Source organism: Orbicella faveolata, unplaced genomic scaffold (assembly GCF_042242905.1).
Source record: "Orbicella faveolata isolate gen_17 unplaced genomic scaffold, um_ofav_v1 contig_1, whole genome shotgun sequence".
Lineage (NCBI taxonomy): Eukaryota > Metazoa > Cnidaria > Anthozoa > Scleractinia > Merulinidae > Orbicella > Orbicella faveolata.
Genome location: NW_028301536.1, coordinates 11244987 through 11271306, shown reverse-complemented (window position 1 = coordinate 11271306; position 26320 = coordinate 11244987). Strand labels below are relative to the sequence as shown.

Genomic DNA, 26320 nt, shown 5'->3' with positions numbered 1-26320 from the left:
GGAACCAACTCGGCACAGTGAAACTCTGATGTAACGAAGTGCCAATGGACTGGGAAAATGTGTTCGTTATGGCATAGACTTCGTCACACCACGACTCGTTGCCCAGAAGTCCTGTTCCACACACTTAAGTGTTAGTAACTTTGGCCGAACTAAACAATAGGTAATATATCTTTTCCTCCAAAGGCACTGTGAGTTTAATGTTCATCGAGTACCAATAACTTAGCTTACATGGGAGAAACAGTCCAAGTTCGTTCTGTTCAGCTTCAAACACGCAGTAAAGAAAGTCGGGAATGGAAACTGTCCCAAAAAGTGTCTTCAGCAACACCAGCAGCGGGTACTAGTTGAGGGACACTACCATGTTGCATTGTGATAGTTGTAAGCTTTTAATTCCAAAGGAATACCAGAATTAATAGAAGTGTTTTCAACTCCGTTCAAATTGTAATCTATTTCCATCTTCCATCAACAGCCTTGCAAGAGGTAAGGCAAGGTTAAAGAAGAGTGCTAGTTGTCTCAGGTAAACATTTGGCGCAAATCACTGAAACACATTCCGCCAACAAAATAATGGCACATTCGACATAACACTTGTTTCATCTCGTTCAACCATAACCAGCCGTAAAAGGAATTCGATGTAAGCAGTTCTTTTTTTCTTTTCTCATTCACATCTATTGAGGAAATCATGCGTTGTAACTGAATCAATCTATAACCCGCAAAAGAACCGTCACAGTTGGGTGATTGAGCAAATTTTGTTAAAATTCATATTTTTGACATTTTACTTGGCTCCTTTACTAGAGAATTTAGAGGTCAGGAATCGAAAGTACAAAAGTGTTCTCACTGTTTATATCCAGTACAAACTGCCTTCATCTAATGGAATAGTAAATGAATAAGAATCTTATCTATTGACGGAATTTATCAACTATTCATTTACGAACATCTTTCGGACGATAGAGCTCCTCTACGAAGCCATCAAATATGGGATAGGAATCTATTTTATAGACTTAAAGGTGAGTAAAATAAATCATGTCAATGGAATCCATATACTTGTGACCAAGCTTGGGCGAAACGATCAAACCCTCTAAAGCAGCATGCTGATTAGAACACATATTTTCATCGAACACGTTTCCCCCGCTAAACAATATTTGGTAATTTAGCCGTTCCGTCCAATCTGGTGTTATATAAATGTTTGATAATTTGTCGAGGCTTTAGAATCTGCTTATCATTCCAACATGAATGCCAGTATATTTAATTTGATGTTATGACTGGAGGACTATAATCTTCAAAATATGATCAGTTGCCAATAATTATTTGGTGAAGTGGATCGAAACAAAAGTGTATGAAACAGCTCATTTACATATTGCGCGGCTGATGCAAAAGCCAGTGAGAAATTTAAGCAGTCGTGAAGCAATTAAGAAGGAGACCCAGAGATGTTTGTGGATTTCTTTCTTTCAACTTCTCTAAATATCACTATTTCACTTTCAAGTATATTATTAAACATCGTAACATGTTGCCAGTCAGTATACACAACCGTTACATGATAAATCTAGTTTCAATCACTGAATCCACAGCATGATTGTTAAGACAATTTTTCAGAGGCGTCAACCTTTTTTAACTGCTAGATGGCACATCCAGACACGTGTTTTCGTACAATTAATTTATGGACCAATTGGTCAAACCTGGGTTTCGGAAAGGGACTGGAAAATTTTAGACATTATCTCACATGAACTACCAGTTAGTACTGAAAGGTTAAGTCTGTATACGAGCCAAGTGACCCATCAGGCCGGTGCGGTGGGATGGTGGGATGGTGGAAGCGGTGGCCTCATGGTTAGTGAGCTCGATTAACATCGGATCGAGCGGTCCGGGTTCAAGTCCTGGCCATGGATACTGTGTTTGTGCTCATTCTTGAGAAGGCACTTTACTCTCACAGTGCCTCTCTCCACCCAGTGTGTATAAATGGGCACTAGTGAATTTAATGCGATAGGTAAACCTGCGATGGACTAGCATCCCATCCAGGGGGGAGTAGAAATACCTCTAGACGCTTCATGCTACTGAAACTAGTGATAAGCGAAACAGTTAGTATTTATTCTTAAAATTTCTCTTATACTCTTCGTGAGTAAATGCAAAGTGTAACATAATTCTATCTGATTTGTTTAGATTCTAAAAGCTGAATGTTTGAGATGGCTTTCGTAACAGTCTTGGTGATATTATTTCTACACACAATCGAACAGAACTGTGTTGAGGGTAAGGGACATCACAACATCGCGTTCATCTTTTAACTAATGCCAACAATGTTATAATGATGATGGCCAGGATAGGATCGCCGTCATAACCAACGTTCTTTAAGTGAGATTTTTTTTTCTACAGGAGTAAGAATCGGCAGGAAAAAGATTGACGTGATTCACAGGGGAAAGCCATTACAAGGTAACTGAAAGTCGTTGGAGGCGTATTGCATACTGGAGTTATTGTACTTTGCTTTAAGTGGCGTTTGCATGAATTTCTGCCCCATTATATTGTGATATTTGTTTTATCAATCTTGTGTATGTTGCATGCAGATCTGGTGATCCTCAACAGTCGCGTAGCTCCGCATGACCTCGACAACTTGAATGCGTTTGTGAAACCAAAACTACTTGAAGACAGTAGAGATGAGGGAAGTAAGTAACAGCAATAAAGCGTGGCTGTTAGCTACGCCAGACAAAATCAAATCTTCTTTTTAAACAAGTGTAATACGTAGGGAACCAGTACAGAATTACATGGCACCTGGAGGGGCGTCTTTTTACATTTGGGGAAAACAAGAGTTAAAAAAAAATTTAAGTAAACTGAAGCCATTTTTTTCATTGCTTTAATTAGTGATGCTTCAAGAAAATGGAATTGAAGACTTTCGTCCGTTAGACGTTTCTCTGGAGGCAGATGGAGACCAGTACGAAGGCGAAAAGTACAAGAACGGAGTGGATCAGATATCACTTTCCGATAGCAGTAAAGATGGAGGATACGATTTACGGGATATGCCGGAATACAACGTGGAAACCAAAGCAGACTTTAAAGGCAATCAAGAAGCTATTGACTGGCTTATAAAAGATCCTAACGACTTTAACGTGAAGTCCTTTGAGGACAGTAGTGTGTTAGGAAATATAGATAGTTTCAGTCACAACACGTACTCCACTCATAAGGAAAATCAAGACAAAACTGAATATAATGCCCATTCTAATTTCCATCACAGAAATGACGGTAGTAGAAGACATCACGGCCCGTCAGTTAAGGACAGCACTTCGTTTGCACACGACAGTAATTTGCACTCTCTCCAAGATTACGATCAAGATGAAGATGATCCAACGAATCACATTAATGCTCAGATCAGCAAACTTCTTGCCAAGACAACAAAATGGAAAAACAAATATGATGACTTCCAACATGATGACTTCTCTGAATATGAAAACAGGGACCAAGGGCAAAAATCATGGGATGGTATTAGTGACGGCGTTGACGACGGTGCCATTGATGATAGATCGTACGACGAAGATGATAAAGATAGCGAAGAGTATGATGAGCAAAGACCTCGAGTATCTTCCATGAAGAATCTTAACCAAAAAATAGAGAACCAGGATGCAAAATTATACAAAGAATTAGACAACTTCGTAAATATTGATAACTACGAGAATGTTGATGATACCGATAATCTAGTCAACTCTGACGTCCAAAGTAATAACTTTGAAAACCTTGGAAGAAAATACCAAGACCAGGACGACCGCGAGGAAGAATTAAACTCCGATGGTGAAGAAAATATTTCAATGTTAAATGACAATATCTCAGATCGTAATCAGCGAAAAGGTGATCGTGGAAGAAATAGTGAAAGAAAGGATGATGAAAGCACTCACGCATACAATGCATCTGACGATGATAACGCAGACACCGACTCCAATAATGATATGACTTCCGAGAGTGGTAGTGGTGAGGTTTCTGAAAAAGAGAGTAATAAGGTTGTACATAGCGAGATGGAAGACGAAGGGAATAACAACCATGAGCAAGAATCGAATGCCAACGTCATCAAGGATGGTCAAGAAATTGCCAATATCAAAACAAATCATGCAAATGGTAACGATAAATCGAAGGAACTAAAATACCACGAAACGCAGAACGCTAAAAACAATCAAGTGATTGAAAATACTCACATATTAAAAAGTCAAGAGAACAACATCGACAAAGGCCAAGAGGATAAGATTATCAACCAGGGTAAAGCTACCCAAAATATTTCTCATACCAGGGAGGAAGAATTCGACAACAGCAAAACATTAGATCAAACAAGTATCAAGCACATACCCACTGATCGTGATGAAGTTGGAAACGATGGAAAAATACCTAGTACATCGTCTAAGGTAGATAGTGTCGTGAAACCTCGTCACGGCGAAACAAAAGTTATCCAGAATTCGAATTCCGACACATCCTCAGTGACATTTTCAGTTCCCAAAGTTTTCTATGAAACTGGAAAAGGTACAGCGAAGAACACAGGTGAGGGAACTCGTAGCGCCGAACACAATACTAGATCACATGGCAATGATGAACAGCAGCTAATGAATCAAAAAGCGGAAGAAACTTGGAAAGGAGTCGAACAAACGCCTGGCACAAAACTTGCTTTCAAAAAACCACAACTTAACGGGAAGACACAGCTTCATTACAGCCACACACGTGATTATGGAAATGATAAAAAGCCAACGTCAACTGGCGTCCGAAGAAACCAGCAAAGCAATGATCCTTTATCGGATATTTACTCCTTAGGAGACCTTAAAAAAATTGAAAACATCATATCTTATTTGAGAGGGACAGGGGCTACAAGATCTGTTCCTACGAAATCCTCAAGATACATACCGACAAGTGTCTCGCTGAAGAATCTCTATTACTATCCAATACATCCAACGCCTCAGGATGAAAATGATGACACTCGCAGCGAGAAAGGTCAGCACCTTAATAACAACAAAATCATTGAAAAATGTTATTCTTTTATGGCAGTATTTGCCATAGGTTATATAAGTCGCGAAAGTGTGTGCAAAGCGAGAGCAGTCACAGGTTGAAACAGCTTGATGACCTGAGATAATAGAGAAGTTTGGAAAGATTGAGCTTTCCTTAAGTATTCAGATAAAACAATAGTTTTGTGTTCTACAGTGGATTTATTGCGCGAAACGTTATGAAGCAAATCAAGAATCTTTTAACGCTTTTTACAACATTATACTAACTGTTGACTTGGATATCTGTTCCTCAGATGTTTCGTTCAGTGAATGGAACGACTGGTCCACGTGCTCAGTGACGTGTGGAAAAGGAACGTCTGTGAGAGCACGCATCTGCCTCGTCACCACATGCTCTCAAAAAGACTTGCTTCAAACAAAAACTTGTCGAAAACGTTTTTGTCCAGGTATATCACAAAGCACTGATGTTGCAGAATTACGATAAACTCAGTTAACTTTATAATTACTCGCATTTACTCAAACATGTTAATCATTACCATGTTATCTTAGATGAAGTGGAAAGAGAATCGTTGGAAGAGCACAACAAGCTCAGAACCAAGCATTTCTCACCACCGCTGTCCTGGTCAGTTTCCTTAGCAAGAAAGGCTGAGAAGATTGCTAAAAGTTTGGCATCAAAAGATTTCCTTACTTTGGACGACCTGCGAGAGCCGCAAGGGGAGAGTGTTGCTCAGATACTGTATACTGGAGAAAGTACGGCCAAAAAGGCAATAGAGAAGTGGTACAGTGAAATTCAATCGTACAGTTTTTCGTACCCTAAGATAAACGATAAAACTCGACATTTTGTGCAAATTGTATGGAAAGAAACGAAAAAAATGGGACTAGCTATAGCTAAAAGCGTCAATGGAGAATATGCTTTTGTCGTCGCTCTTTACGATCCACCGATTTCTAGTGAGGGCCATTTACGGCAAAACATCCTGCGACCTGGAGTTAAACTTGATTTGTATGCAACATTTAAAAGAGGAAAACGTTTAGCAAATGTCAAATGACACATAGTGAATGACATTATCACTTATTTTTTTTAGTTATATGTTACGAAATCTCCTGACCGAGTAAACCCCAGGTAAAGGCGAAAAAACTCCATTGTGAGAATACAGTGGAACCTCGATTTAACGAGCCTCTATATAACGAAGTTCTCGTTATAACAATATTGTTCGCCCCAGCAATAGACGTAAAATGTATGGAAAAGAACCCCAATACAACGAAACCTCGTTATAGCGAACATATTTTGCCGGTCTCTTGGCACTTCGTTATATCGAGGTTCCACTGTATACAGGCGAACACAGTTGATATGGACACCATGATCGAATAGCGACCAGACGAACTATTCGAATGACCGGGGTGTGCGCTGTGGGTGTCAAGACTAGGCTTTTGGCATGTACATTACTGACCATTTGAGGATTTTATTTTGAGCATTTAATTGTTTGATTTTGTTCATAAACAATCATCGGCGCATATACCAAGTGAAATATGCCCTCTTTATCAATTACAGCACCGAGGTGATGTGCTGCGTCAATGATTTGTTAGACACTTTGAGCCTTAGCCCTGCATTATTTGTTCTGACGTAGCTTTTTAAACTAAGCTTAACTAAAAGTCTTAAGCTCCGTTTTTTCAAAACTAACCTTAAGTACATAGCATTGTCGATATATGACTCGCAAACCTCAGCTACAGCTTCTGTAGCATTTAGCAAATTAAGACGAGGGAAGACGCGATTAACCAACATTTTGTCGGATTTATGTAGAGGAAACAAGCGAAACGACAACAGCTTTAGCGTCAAACCTGTGACCAAGTTTACACTTGTAAAACAGGTAAGCCAGAATTTACATCCTTAACTTGGCAAGTGATGTTATGATTCATATAATTTTCAACATGACATTTTCGTCGTATCCATGTCTGAAAAATTGCACGAGACGTATTTCAAATATCCTTTAAAGAAGGCACGAATCCACACCAATGAAATTGCCGTAGTGGCTATGTTACTCTCAGTAAACACTTTAAAAAAGCATATCACAGAGGCCACCTGCGTCCTAAAAAGGAAGGCGGAGTGATACGTGAAATGTTCTGTCGCAAACTAAACAACTGGGTGGTACTACAATAATGTAATGGAACGGTTTTTGACAGTCCTTCAAATTGCGCTTGCTTGGAAGACGAAACGACCACACAATTGCAGCTGAAAAAATGCTCGAGAACTTTTTCTCTTAAGAATTCTTTCATGGTCAATCGAGCACAGATTTAAATAAAAGAAACGGTTTGAAAACCAAACAGGACTCTCTTATCGATTCAGGTAAGACAAAGCTTAGGACATCTCTGGTAAGCTCAAATAGTTACTGAAGTAATTTCTCCTGTTGGTCACTGCAAAGTAACTTAAATAATCGTTCATCTGTGAATTGCTACCTGTTGTTGGCCTTCTCGCTCATAACACTAAGCCAAGAGGTCACCAATATCGATTCTTCACTGGCTAGTAACTTGCTCAGCTACCATTGACAAGCGACTTTTCTTCGATGTCGGTTAAGAGCGGGATGATGTAATGTAAATTGGAGTCTTAATTAAACAGCTCGCGAAGAACAAAATGGAGTTTCTCATGGCCGAAGATGGAAAGGTAATATTTGTATATTGTTTGTTTACTTTTCTGCTGTGTATCATTAAACACCAATTTAGTAAACGTACAAAAACAACAGTGTCATTCATATATAGTTTAACCGCCGAATTAACTTCTAATAACGACGGTAATTTACCGGCACTGAAGCCCGCGTAAGACAATAAGAGTTCGCCTTCTCTCAGAACCGTATCAATATATTAAACGACTCTGGCACGAGACTTTGTAGCATCGAAACAAAAGTAAGATTAAAGTGTATTAGGATATCTATATAATGAACCGTCCCATTTCCAGGTCCCTCGGTTGAGAGGATAAAACAATGGAACTGAATCGTCTTAATTTAAAACGCGTTAGTCTGTTGCTGCTTATTCCTGTCTTGTTACAAGCAAAAGGTGAGTTACATTTTAGGTTCTTTGAAAGGGAAACAAATGACTAGCCATACTGTTACACAACCAGCCTAAACAGATAGAAAGGTTTATCACAGTTGCGTTTCATGTCTTTTTTTCGTACATTTCAGTCGCTATTAATTCCATAAGCCAAAAGTAGCTAAAAGTACAAAACAAAACGCGTGTTATCGTTCGTGAAGAACAACGGCATTGCGTGGAAATTCTCTGAGGTGTGTTGCACGAGAAGTAGTTACAACTTCGTTGTCGTAGTTGATGCCTGTGTAGATAACACAAAAGTGAAAATTCATCTCATTATGTCACTTAGGTTATATGCTGCAATTCACAGTGGTCCTTTAATTTCATGAATTGCAAACCAATTGTAGCAGGGTCATTTATCCCTGTAACTCTTGGAGAGAGCCTTTTTTCTGACGTTTGTATCCTGTATATTTATGAAACTCTACGCAGAACTGGGTCCACACAACACTAGGACAAACCACGTACTTATTGCAAATGCAACAAAGAAGAGTTCGGATGTTCTGATCAATACTGGTGTTGTCTTAACAAAGAAACCAAAATCTCTGAGTCCGTTGATTGGACGAGGTAACAGGCGAATTGAAGTTCAAAGGCCACTTCCAGAAGGTATATAAACTGTATCGACGTAATTAACACCATTAGCGAGCCTCTAAAGTTGACACTTCTGAAAGGACTTTATTGATATTTCTTTAGCACATTAACTATTTGCTAGTCATTTTCATTTTCTAGATTCACATGATTCATATCTTTTGTTTATCGGCCCCACTGAGGGCAATCTCGTGTAAGGAACATTCGGGGAATTGAAGTAGGAGGCAATCCTGAGGGTTATATCTTAACATCCCTCCTACATATCACCCACGCAAATAATCCGTCATCCTTCATTCACGAGGACAGTGACCGAGAGCTAAGAAGCAGACTAATATTTCAAGTGAACTCGATAGTACCAAGAAATTATGTCAGTGGAAAGCCATTGTATAGATGGTAATCAGAAACGTTCATTGAATGCCTTTGGACTACTCCCTTCGCGTCACATTAGAGGCGGGGATGGTTGTACCGCACAAAGATGATTTGTTGCATTTACAGATGGTACTGATGAAACACGTGAATACGAGGAAGAATTAAACGATACGTCAGCTCCTGCTACAGACATATTAAGTGAAGTAACGGGAAGAGAGAGAAATAAGGAGGAGATACTCGATGCTGTGCGCCCATACAAATCTCAGGATGACGACAAATTTATCATCCAAGATGGAAGGCGACCAGGTGGGTTACAATAAAAACATGTCCAACTTATACGGAGCACACAGTTGTAAACTCTTTCCTTCCAGAGAAAGGCCTTGCCCGTTATATTCGATTCGGTCAGTAAAATCCTGAAGAGTGTTCTTCAATTAAATCTCATTTTTAGTTAAAAGAAAACATAAATTTTCCTACAGATGTGTCTAGAGTATTGATTATATGATACTTTGTATTCTATAATAGGTCATTTTTTGGGAAAAGAGTTGAACAAGCTAAAGAACAAAGGTTTACTGGTCGGGGCTGAAGATGACAAGCAATCGGCATACGGGCCAGAAGAGTCCATTGCAGAAGGTGAGTTACTTGCGTAAATAATCCCTTGTTCAGTCCAGTTGACAAATGCGTATATAGAGAGAGCATAGAAATAATTAGTAACTTACTTTACCGAGAGGCTCACGTTTTGCAAGGAAGCTAATCTCGCAGCTAGTTTGAGGTGTTGCACCACTGTTACCCCCCTAACTCGTTTAAACGCCCTCTCAGTACTCGTGATACTAGTCGGAGTATTAACAACTAAGAAATTCAGGAGCTTTCAGTCAGCCAAACAGTCCATTCTGTCCGGCCTATACATCTAAGGAAGAAATACGGGTGAATCAGCTTCTGAAGATTCCAGTATATTCTTCGCGAAGAGAAAGTTTGCCAGGTGTCTTAGATGTTCATTCGAGGTAGTAAGATAACTCTGGGTGAGATCTCCATTTAAAGATAGACATACTCTGTTCAATTTTTTTCCCCTGCATGTGCATGATACCCACCAAAAGCCGCTTCACGTAAAACCCTCGAGATATACATCGCCGAGGAAAAAGCAGATCAACAGAGGAGGCATGATGAAAACAGAAACATCCAATCTCCTCAGAATGACAGCATTGCCGTCGTTAAACAGGAGGATAAGCCCAAAAATACCAGTGGAACTGGAACTCTTCCTAACACCACCACCTTGGCCAACCCTACCATGGCCACCAACATCATCACCAGTGTCACCCCCAGTAACAGGAGCAGCACTGGCAGCAGTAAGTATCGACAGAAGGTGGCGATTTAGAGAATCGAGGTTTTCAGTTTTAAATTGTGGGATACAAACGAGGTAACAGAGTTTTTGGAAGGTAGAAAGGTTCCATAACTTGCACTATAAGAAAAATGCTACATTTGCACTGGGGCTTGAAGGGTAAATGGAAGGGGAAAATCTGTATTTTGTTTAGTTCTGAAGCCCATATGTGACACAGGAAAATGTATTACTATTCTCTATCAAAACAGATGCAGTATTTCAAGAAGCCCTGGTGGCTCATAACAAACTCAGGGCGATGCATCACGTGTTCCCTCTTCAGTGGAATGCTACCCTAGCTGAACAAGCCCAGCGCACAGCAGAATCTGTAGCCAGCGACCCTTCCACCTTCCAAGGGGAGCCAGTCGGTGAGAACATCGCTCAGATTTGGCACGACCTACCGAGAGCGCCTCTGAAGGCGACAACGATATGGTACAGTGAAAAGAAGGCTTTCAGCTTCTCTTATCCAGAGCTGAACGATAAAGTGAAGCACTTCACGCAGATGGTTTGGAAAGACACCACTCAATTAGGAATGGGTGCAGCACCAAGTCCAAGCGGCAAATACGTCATAGTTGTAGCATTGTACAGACCCCTGGGAAATGACATTCATCGCATCAGGGACAATGTCCAGAGGGCAGGACCGGTACAGGATGTGTATGCTACAATAAAGGAAAAGATTTCCAAACCAAATGCGAAAAGGCACACAATTACAACAGGAAATGAAGGAATTTAGGCTGACAACAATTGCTGTTAACAAACTGTCTTTTGTCTGATAATGAGACTGAATTGGACTTGGAATATGACTCATGCTTAACAAGAAACAACCAAGATAAATCCTAGAAGATTTTAATTTAAAAATATAACAAACTTTACACAACGATGAAACTGGATAATGCGAACTTTGAACACGACCTTTTGCAGTAACATTACTTAACCCTCAATAGGCCAATTTTAACCGACATTTCTGTGCTAGCCCCATTTGCTATGATCAACGCCGCCAACACTCTCTGATCTCCCAAACCATATAAACTGAACGTCCAGGTGAGTATCGGCGTATGACAAATATAACTGTCTCCTCAGAAAGCAAAACAACACACTTGGTTTCTTTTTCCTTCGTTTGCTTTAAACAAAAATAAGTGAAAAATGTGACGGTATCATCATAATTATGTTGTGTTATGACACAATCTGTACATGTTGAAGTATTCATTAAATAAACTCGTCTAGTATTGACGTAACTGGTTCATGTTTCTCCCGGTCAGTGATGTCTTGCTGTGTTTCCTGCATGCATTTATCAGCTTCTCTCATTCGTGAGGGTGGTTCATGAATAGTTGGGTTATTTTCTTTAGAGTAGCATTCTGGTGTGCTCATTGCAACAGATTCAGGAATTACTTCACTTATTAAACCAACATCTGGGCAGTTCGACAAAGACTGCTGACAGCTTTCTCTGACAATTGCTTCCTCGCTATAAACATCAGTGTTTACAGAAGAATCCAGTTTTTCTCTACAAAAGAAAAGAAAATGGCTGAAGCAGTCAAACAAACTACTCAGGTTAGTTTGCATATCGCGTCAGATATCCTTACTTCTTATTCACTTAGGCCTAGTAGGGCAAACGTCGAATCCAAATGGCGTCGAATAAACTGAAAATAGGTGCGACAAAGAGTCGACTTAATTCCAGCGTGGTAACAAACGTCGAACTTGCGTCGATCCTATTTCACAAATTGCAGTTCATTAAAGCACGGGAATAAGCACGTGTCCCCGTTTTATTCACTTGATGGGCGGCTTGTTACTGCTAGGACTTGCTGGCGAAATGCTGAAATATAGTGCTCGTCGGGCCTTGCTTTGGCAATTAATTGTGAAAAATTACATGCAGCTCTGAGAACAGCGTATCGGAGACGACAGCTATTCAATGCTTGACCGTGCTTTTGTTAGCGAACAACAATTGAACAGCGGTCATAAGCAGTGGTGTTGATGTCAGCAATGAATTTCGTTTCCGGTCGCGAACTTGTCTTTGTACAGCGTATGCTCGTCATGGGGGAAATGGCGTTTGGCAAATGGGGGAGTGTGTATTTTTGTGACGTTTGCCCAGGTCATCACATTTGAATCAATTATTTTGTAATTTGCATGATTTGCAATCACAGCGCAAGATTTGATTCATCTTGCCCGCTCACGGAGCTAGTCATATAGATATAAGCGTTTTTGTCGATTGGTAACGCCACGCTCTAGTACTTCTACATAGTTGGGATAGATATCATGTCCAGTCGTTTCCGCGTGCTGTTTAATTGCCGATTCATTGTTTCCTCTTGTGCCAGGCTTGTGCTGTCCCCCGAGAATTCCAAGATCTTTTGCTTTCGCCAATGTATACAAACGAACACGATCTACACTCGACATTGTAAACAATTCCAGTCACTTGATTCTCGCTTGGGCGCTCTTTAGGCACAATGCGAGTTTTGCCCTAAATTGGTTTGGACAACAACGCAATATACGCAGGCAAATTGTTCTCACCAGTTCAATCACTTGTTTGTTTGAAAGTATATTGCCGAATAAAGGAGAAATTTCATGTTCATCCATTCCCTCTACTGAAATTAACTGACAGCCGACAAATCATCTACAAAAACGTGCTTATTTAGGCAAGCCAAGTTCACTGAGCGATGATGCATTTAGTAAGCTAGCTATTGTCGAATGATTTTGTTCGAAATTTGAGATTCTTGCACAAAGTACTTGTGTTTTGAAATTAGTTGGTTATGGACTTCAAAAAGACTCTACTCAAAAACTTTACAGTGAACAAACTCTGCTAGGAGTTAATGCTCTAAAGAATGTAATCAAAGATGATTCCGTCAGGTATTAAGAGAGCAAAGTGAGGGTGGCTGGGTGGTTCGTTCATTTGCTTCACCGTACCTGTTACACACTCTCTGATAAGGCTCCTTCTTTATGTATGAACTCTGATTAGACCTCCGTTCCACCTGTCTACTGTCTTTGGATCGGCTTCTGTTGTGATCAGTTCCCTGTTGTTTGTGTTTGTCGACGCCGTGGTCACTCGAGGAGGAACGATACTATTTTACAAAATGAATGTTACGAAAAAAAGAAAAGCAATAGAACAGTTAGTTAATAGTTGCTTGGACATAAGATGTCGGCATAAGTCATAAAGTGATTCTCACCCATTCTATTATTTCCTGAGCTGTTTGAAGCAGTTCTTCTGGACTCAGACAATACACTGTGCTTTCTGCGCTCTTTTTCGTTTTGAACCTGCAATACACGGGAATTGTAACTTCTTTGATTAACATAGAATACATCGATTCCTTACACTTCTCATTACCTCTTCTGGCGTTGTGTAGCAACTGTGCCTTCTGCCTTCGGTCTCTTTACTCGATCACCGTCGCGTGAAGCGGACTACGAGACAAGTTGAAAGGTAAACTTGTTGTGAGAATTGCACTGTAAAGTAGTGTGTAAACTTGTCCATTATAATTACTTAGGCAACATAACTTTGCAATAATAGCACGTCCTACCTGTGCTAGAGATGAAATCCATTTGGGCAATGATTTATCTTTCCGCAAAGTCGAGGGAACTTCTTCTTCCCTCCCTTTTGAAGACACATCACATATCGCTTCCTATATATAGTGAAAATAATCGTAATAGCTTGCAAGAAGTCGTTGAAACAACTGATAAATGTTTGTGACTGAGTCATATTTTGTAGATGATACTAAGACGTTTCAGCTAACTCTTCAGCTGGTCCTTCGCGAGATTAAAACTTAAAGCGCGTGCTAAGCATTTGTAGATTTCTGGGATATATGTGGTCATTCCCACATCCAAACTTCAAGGAAAAGCCGCTGGTGGCAGTGTGGCTCATGACGGACGACTTTGACGTTGTGTGAGTCCATCTGATGATAACAATCGTGGACATAGCTCCCCGGCGCAACTTTAGAACTATGATCGGCCTTTTTGTGCTCGGGAACGCACGTCTTCAGTGATCGTTCGGTTTGGCCATAGCATACAAAATTGCACTGTTTGCAACTTATTTTGTGTGCTACCCCAGTTGATGGACGGTCGATTTCTGCTGCTTTGGTCGAGCAAAACGACTGCTGATAGAAATTTTCTGTGGCTTGAATCAAGCATGAATCTGCTGCTGTTTTTATACGCGGCTAATTGTTTCGGAGACACCCTGAACTTATGGACGCAACACAGAGCCATGCGTTGTGGGTTTAGTGGGTTTGGTAGCCAACGCCCTTTCGCAGTTATTTATACTGAAAACTGACGTACTAACTTATTCCTTTATGCTTCTCATGGCAAAAGGCGTCTACAATGCAGCGCCAGCGTTATCTTCCTTTATCACCCAGCACAGATGTTACAGGTTTTGTAATGCTTTCTCTTGTTCGTTTTAGTTATGTTCAGTTGACTGTTGCAGGGATCTTACTCGTTTGTAATATGTTGGCGTTTGTTGCAGTGTCGCTGACACTGTAGATACCAGTTTCCATGGTGGCATGGGTTGTATTTTTGAAAGTGGAACGCTGTTCGGTGTGATGGAGAAATTGCGAGAGGTTCTCAGTGGTTCAAGAATGGACAAAGATGATTATAGGTAGTGATCACCGTATGGGGGAGCCATCAGATTAGCTGGCAAATGGTTATGTGGTTTCTCCGACGCAAGTTAACAACCTAATAAGATAAACATGATGTAAAAGAGTAACACCTTACTGCTCCATTGCTACCTTTCGTTTTGCGGCTGTTGTAATCGCATGTTCCAGGTTGCTTGAAGGCACGGCCTTCTTAATTTCTTTCATCTGCAATGACAACAAGCTTCACATTCACTTTATCTCCAAGTACAGTTCTTATCTGGAAACAATTACAGTTCTATTCAAGCCAACGTAAAAGCCGCAATAACCAAATCAGATTTCAGCACAGTAGCAGCAGAAATTATCAGGTGCTTCGCCAACCCTTCCCCTGTCCTTCAACCCCCCTCCCCCCCACCAAAAAAAATAACAAGAAGATACAATCATGTTCTCAGTGCCATTTCAGCCGTTTCGCTGGGCACTGATTGCCCTTAGACGATGAGTATGTTCTCCATACAAGTAATAACGAAAGGAAATGTCTACAGAAAGAGCAACATAAAACTCCAACATAGCTTCAAGATAACGTACGTTTTTCTCATTCTTGCACCAAAGTAACAAGCCAACTGCATGTTTACATCTTCCCAGCTTACTTGCGGGATCAGCACAAGAACACCCAGCTCGTTCAAGACCTGTCAGTACAATGACCACAAAATTACAACAGTAACAATGGTTGTTTTCCATATTTGAAGATAACACCTCTTCTTTGCCACATAGTTTGATCGTCTTTGGTAGCTAAATGACAATGATGATGCATACACTAAACCATTAAATGAGATGTCACTAAATTGTTCTTACACCGAACCGATCCCACTTGAAGTTTTTTATTAAATTTTGACCTATTTTTGACAATTTTTTGCTGCGTTCTATTTGAGTAGGCCAATCAAAGCATGTGAACTATCGAGGACGGAGATGTAAAATTGTCAAATTCATCATTCACTCTAGCGGAAATTTAAAAAGTCTCAACCTGCGAACGTTCGAGACCAGCGACAAGTTTGATTGGCCATTTGAAACGGAAGCCATCTGAAGTTGTCGAAAAGATGTCACAAAGGGGTCAAAAACTAATCAATAACTTTCCTAGTTGGCAACGGTAAGGCGCGCAGGACACGAAACATTTTGAAACACAAGTAGAGCAGTTCAAAGGGAAGATCACCAGATCAACGACAATCTATTACGCACACTTTTGGGAGTAAATCTATTGCCATGACGCCATCAGGTAGGATGCGTCACACAGGGCCGGTCCAGAGGAACAGTTCCCAGAACTGGGTCTCGTTTTTTGTCGCTTTAAACACCCGATGGGATCAAAAGGAGGTAGGCGGTACTGATAACAGGTCACAGAGTAACGGAAATCCTATCCAATCCGATGTTTGCACCTAATCTGTTTAGAAAGGGTCTTGTGATGAATATCACCTTAACATGGCCGTTTGCTTACCTACCTTTCTGACTGACGACTGCTGACACATCATAGAATTGACCTTGGGACCCGATACCTGTTGGGAAAACAAAATATCAGCAGTCCATCTCCAACAGCACAGAAAAATACCAGGAAATAAATGTCCCATACAACAGTTGCTGTGATATAAAAAACCGGCAACACAAGCACCAGAGCGTCAGTTATCAATTACACCTAACACATGGCTGAACTAAGATCTACTGACAGCAAAATGTAAGAGCGCCAAGATCCTATAGCTGGGAACTTAACACAGCCTACGTGAATTTAAATTTCTTTGAAAAACGCTTACCAAAGTACAGTGAAGAAAATTCGGTAGACTAGGAATGGAAGCCAATGGACAGAAACTTTCCCGAGAAAGTTTGTAGAGAATTCGAAAACTGCGGAATTTCCGAAATAGAAATCACTGAATTCCGAAAACTGCATAAATTACGGGAGCAAAATTGAATGGAACGAACAATTCGAATATTTGGGTATACATGTAACTGAAACAAGGTTGTGAACCTAAACATGATGTCCCAATTACAGGGGAGTATCCGGAAATTGAAACCAGACTCTTTGGACAGATGAAAAGCGGCCACAATGTGCAGAGCAGCATAAGTAATCTGTTCAGCAAAACAATTTCGGTAAAGCGGTTTAGATAAAGCACACATGGAGACCGTACTCACATTGACAGGTAAATTGCATGCCATCTTCCACCATGGTACTTTTAACATTACGGATGAGCTTCGTGCAGCCTTCACCTCGCCTGAAATGACCTGAACTGAAAGCATGGCTCTCAATCACCTCTCTCGTTAAATGTTTCACCATAAGACTTGGACAAATAGCGTCAGGAACTAGAAGGGAATTAGAGGACGAAAAAATTTAAAAAAAAAACACAAAAACCACAAAATCGGCAACAATAACGACGGTTATTCTCACACAATGTGAAGGATGCAAACTTCACCTCCCTGGCCCCGCTTTTTCGAAGGCTGGATAACGCTATCCACCGGATAATTTGCTATCCAGTGAATAAGAGTCAACAAAACAAACCACGCTATACACTGGATAGCATTATCCACTTTTCGAACAACCCGGGCCTGCGGGGCCCTTTTCTCGAAGGTCCCGAAAAATTTTCGCACCCGGAAAGCCATAGCAAAAACTCGAACATTTTGATTACAGAGCTGTTTTATTCACGTATTCTTAATATGAACAGAGGTTCCCTTCATACAAAAAGTTTCAGACGTATACACTTCTCTGTTTTTAGATACAGATGAACTAAAAATGGCTTTACGGGCCCGAAAAGTTTCCGGGGCTTTCAAGAAACGGGGCCCTGAGGTCTCTAAGCACGTTTTATAAAATAAATGAGATACTACGCCTGCACTCACTGGTTTAGATGAGAGTACGAAAACTTGGTTGTGACATTTTAGATTCGCGAGTACCTTTGAGAAATCTCTGATAAAAGCATGCGTCTCAGGTTTACATAACTGTCTCGAATTCTCCCAAATTCTCTCGTGTTTAGATGTGGCTAATAAAGCACGGAAAAATTGCTTAAATCCTGCATGCTTGGGATAATTTGTTCATATATCAACAAAGTTTCTCTTTGGTAACTTACATAACTTACAATAAGGCAACAACAATTCACAGCTTACGTTTCTTTTCATTCACTTTACTGCACACAGGAGACTTGTCCGTTGGTATGATACTTGCTCCAGGTACTTCAGAGGAAACCAAGTTACACTGAACATTTTGTTCTTTTCCCCTGTTGCATGTTTTCAGTTCACTGGAGGACTGATGGTAGTTGAATATATCGTGTGATGCTGGTTTTGTTGGTGTTGCAGCATGTTTGTACTGGGAGTTGAACCTGCCAAAACAGCAATATGACATGATTCATCAATTTCGTTCATATTTTCTACTTTTCTAAATGAATGTGTACTGTTCAGTTTGCCCTCTCCCGGGTTCAAAGGCTGAGTAACTGACCAAATCAGCCCGGCGGAAGCTTTTTTTTAATTGAATAGCAACTTATCCGGTTGATAGCGTTATCCACCCACCCTTTGATAAAGTACTTGTTAAAAGGTATTGTTGAGACCGCCGACGAGATATTTTTGCGCGAACTTTCCTTACGCGACTTCTTCATTTTCACGTTGAATTTGAAAACGAGCAGTTACGTAACACTACGTTTTGAAAAAAACGTTTCCTCGAAATCTTAGTATCAGTTTGATAATGTGATTCGGTAAAACCACGATTTCATGGGCCACCACTTGTTAACCCCTCTAACTGATCAGTTGTCCGTTATAATCGAGCTCAAAAATTCAACGCCTTGCCTCCTTCTAAGTTATTTAAGGGCTAATATCACGTCAGAGAAATTTGCTGAGTTCGGAAAAGGTTGTTCGTTATATGGGATTTTCCTTATGCAGGTGGCATTGGCTCTTTCACTGGTGAATGGCCGCAAGCACCACTTAAAAACAGATAGATGTAATGAAAATAATATTAATGCTAATAAGTAACAGGCACCTGCCCAAAGTTTCAAAGTCTTTAAAGCACACTCCATGGACATATGAGTTCCTTGCTGCAGTGACACACTGCGGTGACATGTGATGAACACTGGCAGTGGTTTGGGACTTAACAGCCTCACGAAAGAGAGGAAGACAAGCTTCAGGCCTGTTGTGGGAACCGAACCATGCTAGCTTTGCCTTGCTGACATATTCAGGGACTTGTGCTGCCACTCTACAATGCACAGCATTAATCTGCCAAACGAAACGTGAAAAATGAAGTTAGCCAACTGCTCAGCCTCTCACCAGTTGGGATTCTTAAAAATTTCTGTTCTATTTGAAATATTATTTGTTCATTTATTTACAGTGTCTCCAATTAGCAGAACAGTACTAAATACATTTGACACTTCATAAAGTTATTTACTTTTTTAATTATTTTAGCATGAAGAGCCAGCCATCTCCTCGACCTCTTGATCCAAAACTTTGGCAGATTCCAATGAACTCGAATGAAATTTCAGATAACAGTAGGAAATATGTTTTACTTGCAAATGCCAGTGGAATCATTGTGAATACAAGCCTGTTATTGAGCACGAAATGCACTTACCATCTGTGGATTGTGGAATAGTTTAATTGCCTAGTGGAGAAGAAACACATGATTTCTTTAACCATTCACAGACAGTGGAATACATGAAAATTAGTAATACAGGTAAGAAAACAACAACATGAATGGACTTGCACGTTTTGCATTTTTGCAAAAATGGTTTCACCTTGATACTCTTCACTCCTGCCGCGGTGGCCGCCTTTGACTGAGCGTCACTTGAATTGATATAGAACGTGGCCTGAAAAAGAGAACAAAACACAGCGAGCCAAATGCACAATTCGTTTACAGTGTTCTTATTATTATCATTACATGTATTATCGTACATGCAAACCAGAATTCACTGCACGGTATCAAACAGCACCGTTTTATTATTCAATGTCAAGAAAAGACAAGACACACGATAAGACAAGAAAATTTATTTAACTTTTCTCAGCTTTACAGAGGAGACAGATATGAAACATAATACAATCAATTTGGGATCATGTCAGTCATGTCACTTGTGAAAACAGTATAAAATTACAAAATGTACAGGACACATGAGTAACTACATGACTTGTAGAACAGTTCACTCGTAACTTACAAAAGTTTAGTTTTGTTCATTGCACTCTTTCGTTTTGAGAAAAAATCTGTCTGTCAAAACTCAGTCAGTGGAACAATTTCTGTTTTAGGTACTTCTTCACGATAAGCTATAAGTATTAAATAGTTTTTGATTCTTGTTCCCTGTTTAGAGAAAGCCTTATTTTAGTATCACTCCTGTGGAAAGTAGCAGGCTCCAGGAAAGTCAACAAATTCTCCAAGATGGGATTCCAAAAGATACTTGATCACAAACTATGCTACAAAAAACATGAAACGTCAGACTGTTAACTTTACCCTGTTTAACAAATCAATGTTGTGAAGTCTCTGAAGACAAGCGAACACTCCTGGATTGGGAGGTCTGCTGAATTGCCACGTGAATGAACACAAGTGCACAAAGAACACAGGAATGGTCACCTGAAATATACAAAAAACGATAAGACCAGTCAGTGTAGATATGACAGCTTCATAAGCACAGTCGAGCTTATTAAGGAGGAGTCAATCCTGTCACATTGTAGCTGCTCTGTAGGCCATTTTTCTTTCATTTACCTAGTGTAATTGAAATGCTATTTCTAGCAGCCAAGGAGTTTAAAAAATAAAAAAGACTATGAGGAGTTATTTTAAATCACAAATAAACTATCAAATATATAGAACTAGATTGAGAAGAGCTCTGTAATTCTGTTCTAATTAGGCATCACCCAGGGCCTATCAAAGAGCCAGAATAAAAAGTCAACATGGCAGAGAATAGGCAACTCTAACATGTAGTTACCTCACAGATATTAATTTTGCAGTTAACAAATTATTGTGAGATGGCTTACCATCTAGGGAAGAGGAAAAATAGGGGATGTTTTATTATCTGGACACAGAAGTTGTAGAAGGTGCCAATTAAGGAGGAGAGGGCACCAAAGATGAAGAAACTTATTGAGCTTTTTTTGGTATAAAATTTACCTGTGACACCAATTTACTGATAATCTGCTTCATCTTGTCCACACACTCACAACTTTCCTCTGGTGTTAGTTGAAGAAAATAAAATCGTATTGTCAAATATTCAGTTACTGATAATTACTACAACTGTTAACAAATGTTTGACTAGAGTTGACTCAAAACTTAATGACAGCCCTGCTATATACAAGGAAATAACATAAAATTATCAAAAATATCCAAATTCAAATATTCAGTCCATAAGTTTGATAACATACCCAGCATTATCACCATTTACTGGGTTAAATTCTAGGGATGCAGGCTAAGAAATATGCTGAACAAATTAAGACACAATGTGAAGTTCAAAAAACTTATTGTATAGCCTGAGATCTTGGTAAGACTGTTATAATACCTCACCTTTACAGGTGTGTTTTTCACTCAGCTTGAGTACAATAACTCTTCCATGTGTATTACTGCAGCTCCACCTGTTGACAACATCAACCATGCTTTCCTGAATATTCACGTGATCTTCACGATCTTCTAATAGTGCTTCCCACTGGAGAAAGAGGGCTGGGACAGTAAACTGTGCATCCAAAGAAAAAATAAATTCAAAGAGAGATTAGATTTAGAGAGATAAATAAAACTCTGTCAAGGTAATTTAGCCAGGGAGGGACTCCTGTCTTGTAATTTTTGGTGAGGGTATATTGCCTGGAATTTCAAATCAGCTGGAGGTCAGGCTCCCCTGACTCCTTTAAAGCCAGCTGGTTTAATGTAAAAACTTTGTATTCCAGCATAGTCCCCATGCCAAGGCCCCAGCTACCAGCAGGTACCAGGTCTAGCATGAACGGTTTTAACCCAGGAGGGTGGGGTGGGTAAAAAAGAGGCTTTTAGGATAAACAGCGGACATTTCCTTTTCAGGAAAGCCTCAGTGAGTGTAACTGTGCAGTTAGGGACTAGCAGTTAGCATGCCAAACACAAGCAAATGGTTGTGCATGTTCTCTAGTGACAGGTTGCTTATGAGTGACTGATCAAAAAGTCTGTGTTTTCCTGGAAAAAATGCCGGCTTTTTGCTTTGAGGTTGTTATGGTTGGAATGTGTAAATCCAGACAAAGTACTTTACGAAAAAATATTTGTTCAAAAGCTGCCTTTCCCCCATTACATCTGCATACTATTAATGTGGTGCTAAACACATCTGTATAGATCAGTTGTTCTCAGAGACACATTAAAATCTTTGTAGGGCTACAGCATCAGAATGGGACATTGTGTAAAATTTCAAACATCTCTTGAATGTTTGAAGAATCAAGTATGTGAAAAGAGATGATGTGAAAACAACTCAACTATGCTTTTGTATGACTGTACTTATATGTATTATAAGGTTTGACTTACTTTGTAAGGTGTATCACACACCAACTGAACATCAACCTTATCAATCTTGCTGAACCCTTCTTCTTCAGAGACTGGTTCTGAATACAACAAAACAACCAAGGCAAAAGTTCTTTTGTGACTGTAATAAGTTACAAATGTAATTTAAAGTGTATACTTGAGAGCATCTTCAACCTAATCTGCACTATGGATGATGTAGTAGCTTTAAACATTGTCAAACTATCCACAGAAATAATTCTGAGAAGATATTTGAAATCTTCATTAACTTGACTCAGAAGTGATGCAGTTACCACCCTCTCTGACTTACATTTGCACCCCTACATACATACATGACTGCATGTTCTTACCAGTTCTTGTCTCAAACCATTGTTCAATAACCTTTTCAGACAGCTTCAATGACTTCAATCCTGAACATTCAAACTGATAAGCCAGTTCCCATTCTCTGGCCCACTGACAAATTAACTGGGCACTAGAATCTGATGCTTGGAAATTAATTACTCTGAATCGGCACTGTGGAACCTAAATGGAAACAATAGCTTTCAAACATAATGCATGGAAATCATATGTAATAGAAAGAAAGGTACAAAGGCATATCAAGCAGCAGATTAAAATGCCAACTATCTTCAGCAAATTATAAGAAACAGTACCTTATTCCTAAGAACAGTCAAGTATGACTTCCTGGTTTTCTTGCTAGTATTATCATCATCCACAACCACACTTTGACCCTAAATTTTACGAGACAAGAGAGCAGTTCAAATACTAAGCTATATGCAATACATACATGTACCAATCCAACGGTAATAAGATACACTGTACCTAGGGAACTGGTGCGTGGTCAGGATGAGAAATCCTGGTTAGTGCAAAGAGGTGACAATAAGCCAAGGTTGACTGGGATATTGAACTTAATCATAACTTAAGAAACTCTGAAACAAGCTTGCATATAATACTATTCCCACACCAAAGTGGATCACACTCAGAGAAAGTGAATGAAAATGTAGCCTTCTCTACAGAAAGAACAGGAAGACCACTTCATTTAAAAAAGGTTATAAGATAATGATGATCAATTTATTCAGCAACTAACATGTACAATACGTGGAGGAAAAAGAGAGAGGAAGGGAAAGATGGATGGATCAAGGGAGGGAGGGAATGTAACCATGGGGACTTTGTATCATTTTGCCGCACAGGAGCTACATGGATACTTAACTATACTAAGTATTTCTCATATATATATTTAAGAACTACCATCATTATCATGAATAACATAATTTTGGATTTAATGGTAATGCTTGTTACTTGACTGTATGTTTCTACTCTATTTTCCTGATCCTCTGGAATATTTTTTCTTTTAATAGTTGTGAGAGTTTTATAGGGAAGATATGTGTAACTGTTACAAAATTTTTTTTTTTATTTAAAGAGTACCATTAGGTGGTGAGACAAAGAGTTCTCTCTTTAATTAAGGAAAAAACTCTTTGTTTCACCGCCTAATAGATCTCTGTTTGGCACATAATTTAATAACAATAGGTGATGTGACTGATATCTTCACTATCATTAATAAGTTTCTCCACTGAATTACACTTGACATACACTTGTATTATTTGACTTAAATATATCTGATCTGCAGGTATTTTGTTCACTGAATTTTTGGTGGCAACTGTCTACCTTCATCAGAGTAAAAAACAGATGTTCATTGTAACATAGCTTGCATTTCACTTGCTAGAATAGGTATGCAGAGTTACACTCAATCTTATCAGGGAGAACTCCTATAAATAAGGACAGGGGTGCTCGTCAGAAATTTTGAAAAGAACCCCTAAACAGAACCAAGATAATGTTTTGTGGGCATGGCTTGAATTGCTTTCACCTCTAAGAGGTACCAATTCTCAAACTACACATTAACTGACATTGACTTTTTTTGCCTCACCGCAAAAGCTCCTGCTGTGAACCTTTTAAGGCTGAACACCCTTAGTGGTACCAAATCCCCTGTTTGACTCCTAAAAGGTGTGACATGCACCCCCGTCCATTTTATGTAGGAGTCCACCCACCAGTCACTCAGACCTCTCAAGTCTCATGACTTTGTCGTGAGACTCACAGTTTTCAGTTCAATCTCACAGTCTCACACTGAGACAGACAAATTTCATGATAAATAGAGGTGTAAGCTGAAAGGATAAATTTTTTTGTATAATTTCAGTTTTGGCTTGCTTAGGTGAGTTCCTTGTGCCAATTCTGTACAAATCCATAGTTGAACTTAACAAAACTGTTCAGTTCTTCATCCGTCTGTTCACTGGAAACACATGTCCATGACAGACTGTTGTCCATGACCATATATAGAACACCTGTTCCAAATTAGGTCATCATTACCAGTCTCTCGCATTTTGACAAAAAACAAAACACTTTCTCTTAATTAGAACCTGTGTTTACTTAGTTTCGTCTGTCGGTCGATCAATCTCCAGATTTTTACTGAAATCTCCAGATTTTTTTACATCAGTCTCCAGATTTTTGGTGTTTTGAGGTTGAGAGGTCTGCACCACCCTCCGGGAATAATGTCATGTTGTTTTAATGTCAGGTCAAGACTGAACCTTTTATCCCCTTCTTCAAAACTTAGATTGTCATGAGTCTCCTAAATTTCATGAGGCCAGGGTAAAGGAGATGGTATACATGTAAAATGTCCCAAGAGGTTCCAATCATGATTACCTTATTGAGAACATTCACAATCTTCAGGATCACTGCTCTGAGGCTCAGGCTGGGATCAGTTTCAAACAGTTCTCCTGGATTAATCTTCTCGTGTGTGTGAGAAAAGTGATAACAATAGAACAAATCCTTTCCCTTGAAGAGGCATAAAAACGATAAGCTTAAGTATTTAAAAAAATATATACATTGTTTATCTTCTCCAAAGCATGATCACTCACCGAAAAAGGAGGACCATAGAAAAAGACGACTTCTGGTTGCATTGTAAGGATTGCAATGGCTGTGACTCGAGCAAGAATTCATTTTACATGTGTATTCAAGAGCGCAGCTACAAGACGATCCACAAGTCAAGTATTTTTCAACAGTTTTCAATCGAACATCGACCAGCGGTTCGAACGGGCGACTGAGTTATTTTTTGTCATGTATGCTACACCGAATGTCACAGCTCTTGAAGGCTCGGAAAAGTAGTAGGACCTAAAACTTTGTTTTGCCTCATTAGCATTCACGAGCAGGTTAGTCACGCAATTTTAGGCAATTTCAACACTAGTCAAATGGTCACAGAATTAACTAAAATATCACAAAAACGGCTCAAGACTGTAGAAGATCTCAAACAAAACACAGGAAAGCCAAGAAGGGACATGGATGGACAAAACTGGAGAGGATTAAAATGGATTGCATTTGGGTAAATTTCAAAAACGTCGGCCCACCTTTTTTCAAATTTATATCAGTTTAGATCAAAATGTCATTTACACAGCTGGAAAATCATTCTCGGTTGTTATGTGGCCATGATTTTGCAAATGAAAGACTTTTGCTCTGCCAATTTGACGTATAGAGCTCGTAACTGACAAAATTAAACAAAATTACCTAAAATAGCGTGACCTAGCCCCTTTAAGTTCTGATGGAGGTTCTGAATATAATGAAAGTGTAGACAACGATCAGCTGTCCCAACGAAGTTGAGCCCGATGTATTACATACTTCATGTGACATGCGTACTTTTAAAAAACCTAAAATTTTAATTCAATGAATGTATGGGTTTCTTGGCGCTTTTGCCGCTCAGAAATTTTGCAAATTTTGGAAGTCAATATTTTCATCATTCCATTTACACCTCTAAAAACATAGTTCTTGGGATGACTCAGTTCTCCATGCAAAGCCGTATGCTGGGGTATACCGTAAACTACCGCTTTTAAGCCCTACAGGGGCCCGTTTCTCGAAAGTCCCGAAAACTTTTCAGGCTCGTAAAGCCAGTTTTAGTTCATCTGTATCTAAAAACGGAGAAGTGTATACGCCTGAAACT

The 26320-nt window shown here is 39.6% G+C and overlaps 3 protein-coding genes across 8 annotated transcripts; 2 read left to right on the top strand and 1 right to left on the bottom strand.

The window, feature by feature from the left end:
• The first annotated feature begins 601 nt into the window (after positions 1-601).
• Positions 602-6509, top strand: LOC110064742 (uncharacterized). Of its 3 annotated transcripts, XM_089288969.1 has the most exons (7): positions 602-1001; positions 2149-2235; positions 2359-2415; positions 2547-2645; positions 2842-4941; positions 5246-5395; positions 5499-6509. In XM_089288969.1, exons 2-7 carry the CDS (start codon positions 2163-2165, stop codon positions 5993-5995), a joined length of 2976 nt encoding a protein of 991 aa, XP_089145095.1. In that variant the 5' UTR covers positions 602-1001; positions 2149-2162; the 3' UTR covers positions 5996-6509. The 3 variants fall into 3 exon arrangements, with proteins under 3 accessions (XP_089145095.1, XP_020627498.2, XP_089145107.1); XM_020771839.2 differs by lacking the exon at positions 2547-2645; XM_089288981.1 differs by lacking the exon at positions 2547-2645 and having other exon boundaries at positions 5246-5543.
• A 384-nt stretch (positions 6510-6893) lies between these two features.
• LOC110064745 (uncharacterized) lies at positions 6894-11577 on the top strand. Of its 3 annotated transcripts, none has more exons than XM_020771845.2 (7): positions 6894-7290; positions 7897-7994; positions 8454-8627; positions 9105-9284; positions 9501-9608; positions 10070-10318; positions 10560-11577. In XM_020771845.2, exons 2-7 carry the CDS (start codon positions 7922-7924, stop codon positions 11078-11080), a joined length of 1305 nt encoding a protein of 434 aa, XP_020627504.2. In that variant the 5' UTR covers positions 6894-7290; positions 7897-7921; the 3' UTR covers positions 11081-11577. The 3 variants fall into 3 exon arrangements, with proteins under 3 accessions (XP_020627504.2, XP_020627503.2, XP_089145167.1); XM_020771844.2 differs by lacking the exon at positions 6894-7290 and adding an exon at positions 7329-7605; XM_089289041.1 differs by lacking the exons at positions 6894-7290; positions 10070-10318 and adding an exon at positions 7331-7605.
• LOC110064744 (uncharacterized) lies at positions 11178-25416 on the bottom strand. 2 transcript variants are annotated; one of them, XM_020771842.2, is made up of 21 exons: positions 25248-25416; positions 25033-25164; positions 22992-23069; positions 22692-22863; positions 22348-22424; positions 21379-21544; positions 20989-21047; positions 20338-20457; positions 19634-19705; positions 19471-19500; positions 18889-19121; positions 18027-18238; positions 17064-17231; positions 16382-16435; positions 15477-15577; positions 15048-15119; positions 13851-13952; positions 13661-13734; positions 13503-13590; positions 13243-13397; positions 11178-11848 (listed from the first exon to the last, which is right to left on the bottom strand). In XM_020771842.2, the coding sequence occupies exons 1-21, from the start codon at positions 25287-25289 to the stop codon at positions 11554-11556; spliced, it is 2502 nt and encodes an 833-aa protein (XP_020627501.2). In that variant the 5' UTR covers positions 25290-25416; the 3' UTR covers positions 11178-11553. The 2 variants fall into 2 exon arrangements, with proteins under 2 accessions (XP_020627501.2, XP_089145146.1); XM_089289020.1 differs by having other exon boundaries at positions 18048-18238.
• Between the last annotated feature and the right edge of the window lie 904 nt (positions 25417-26320).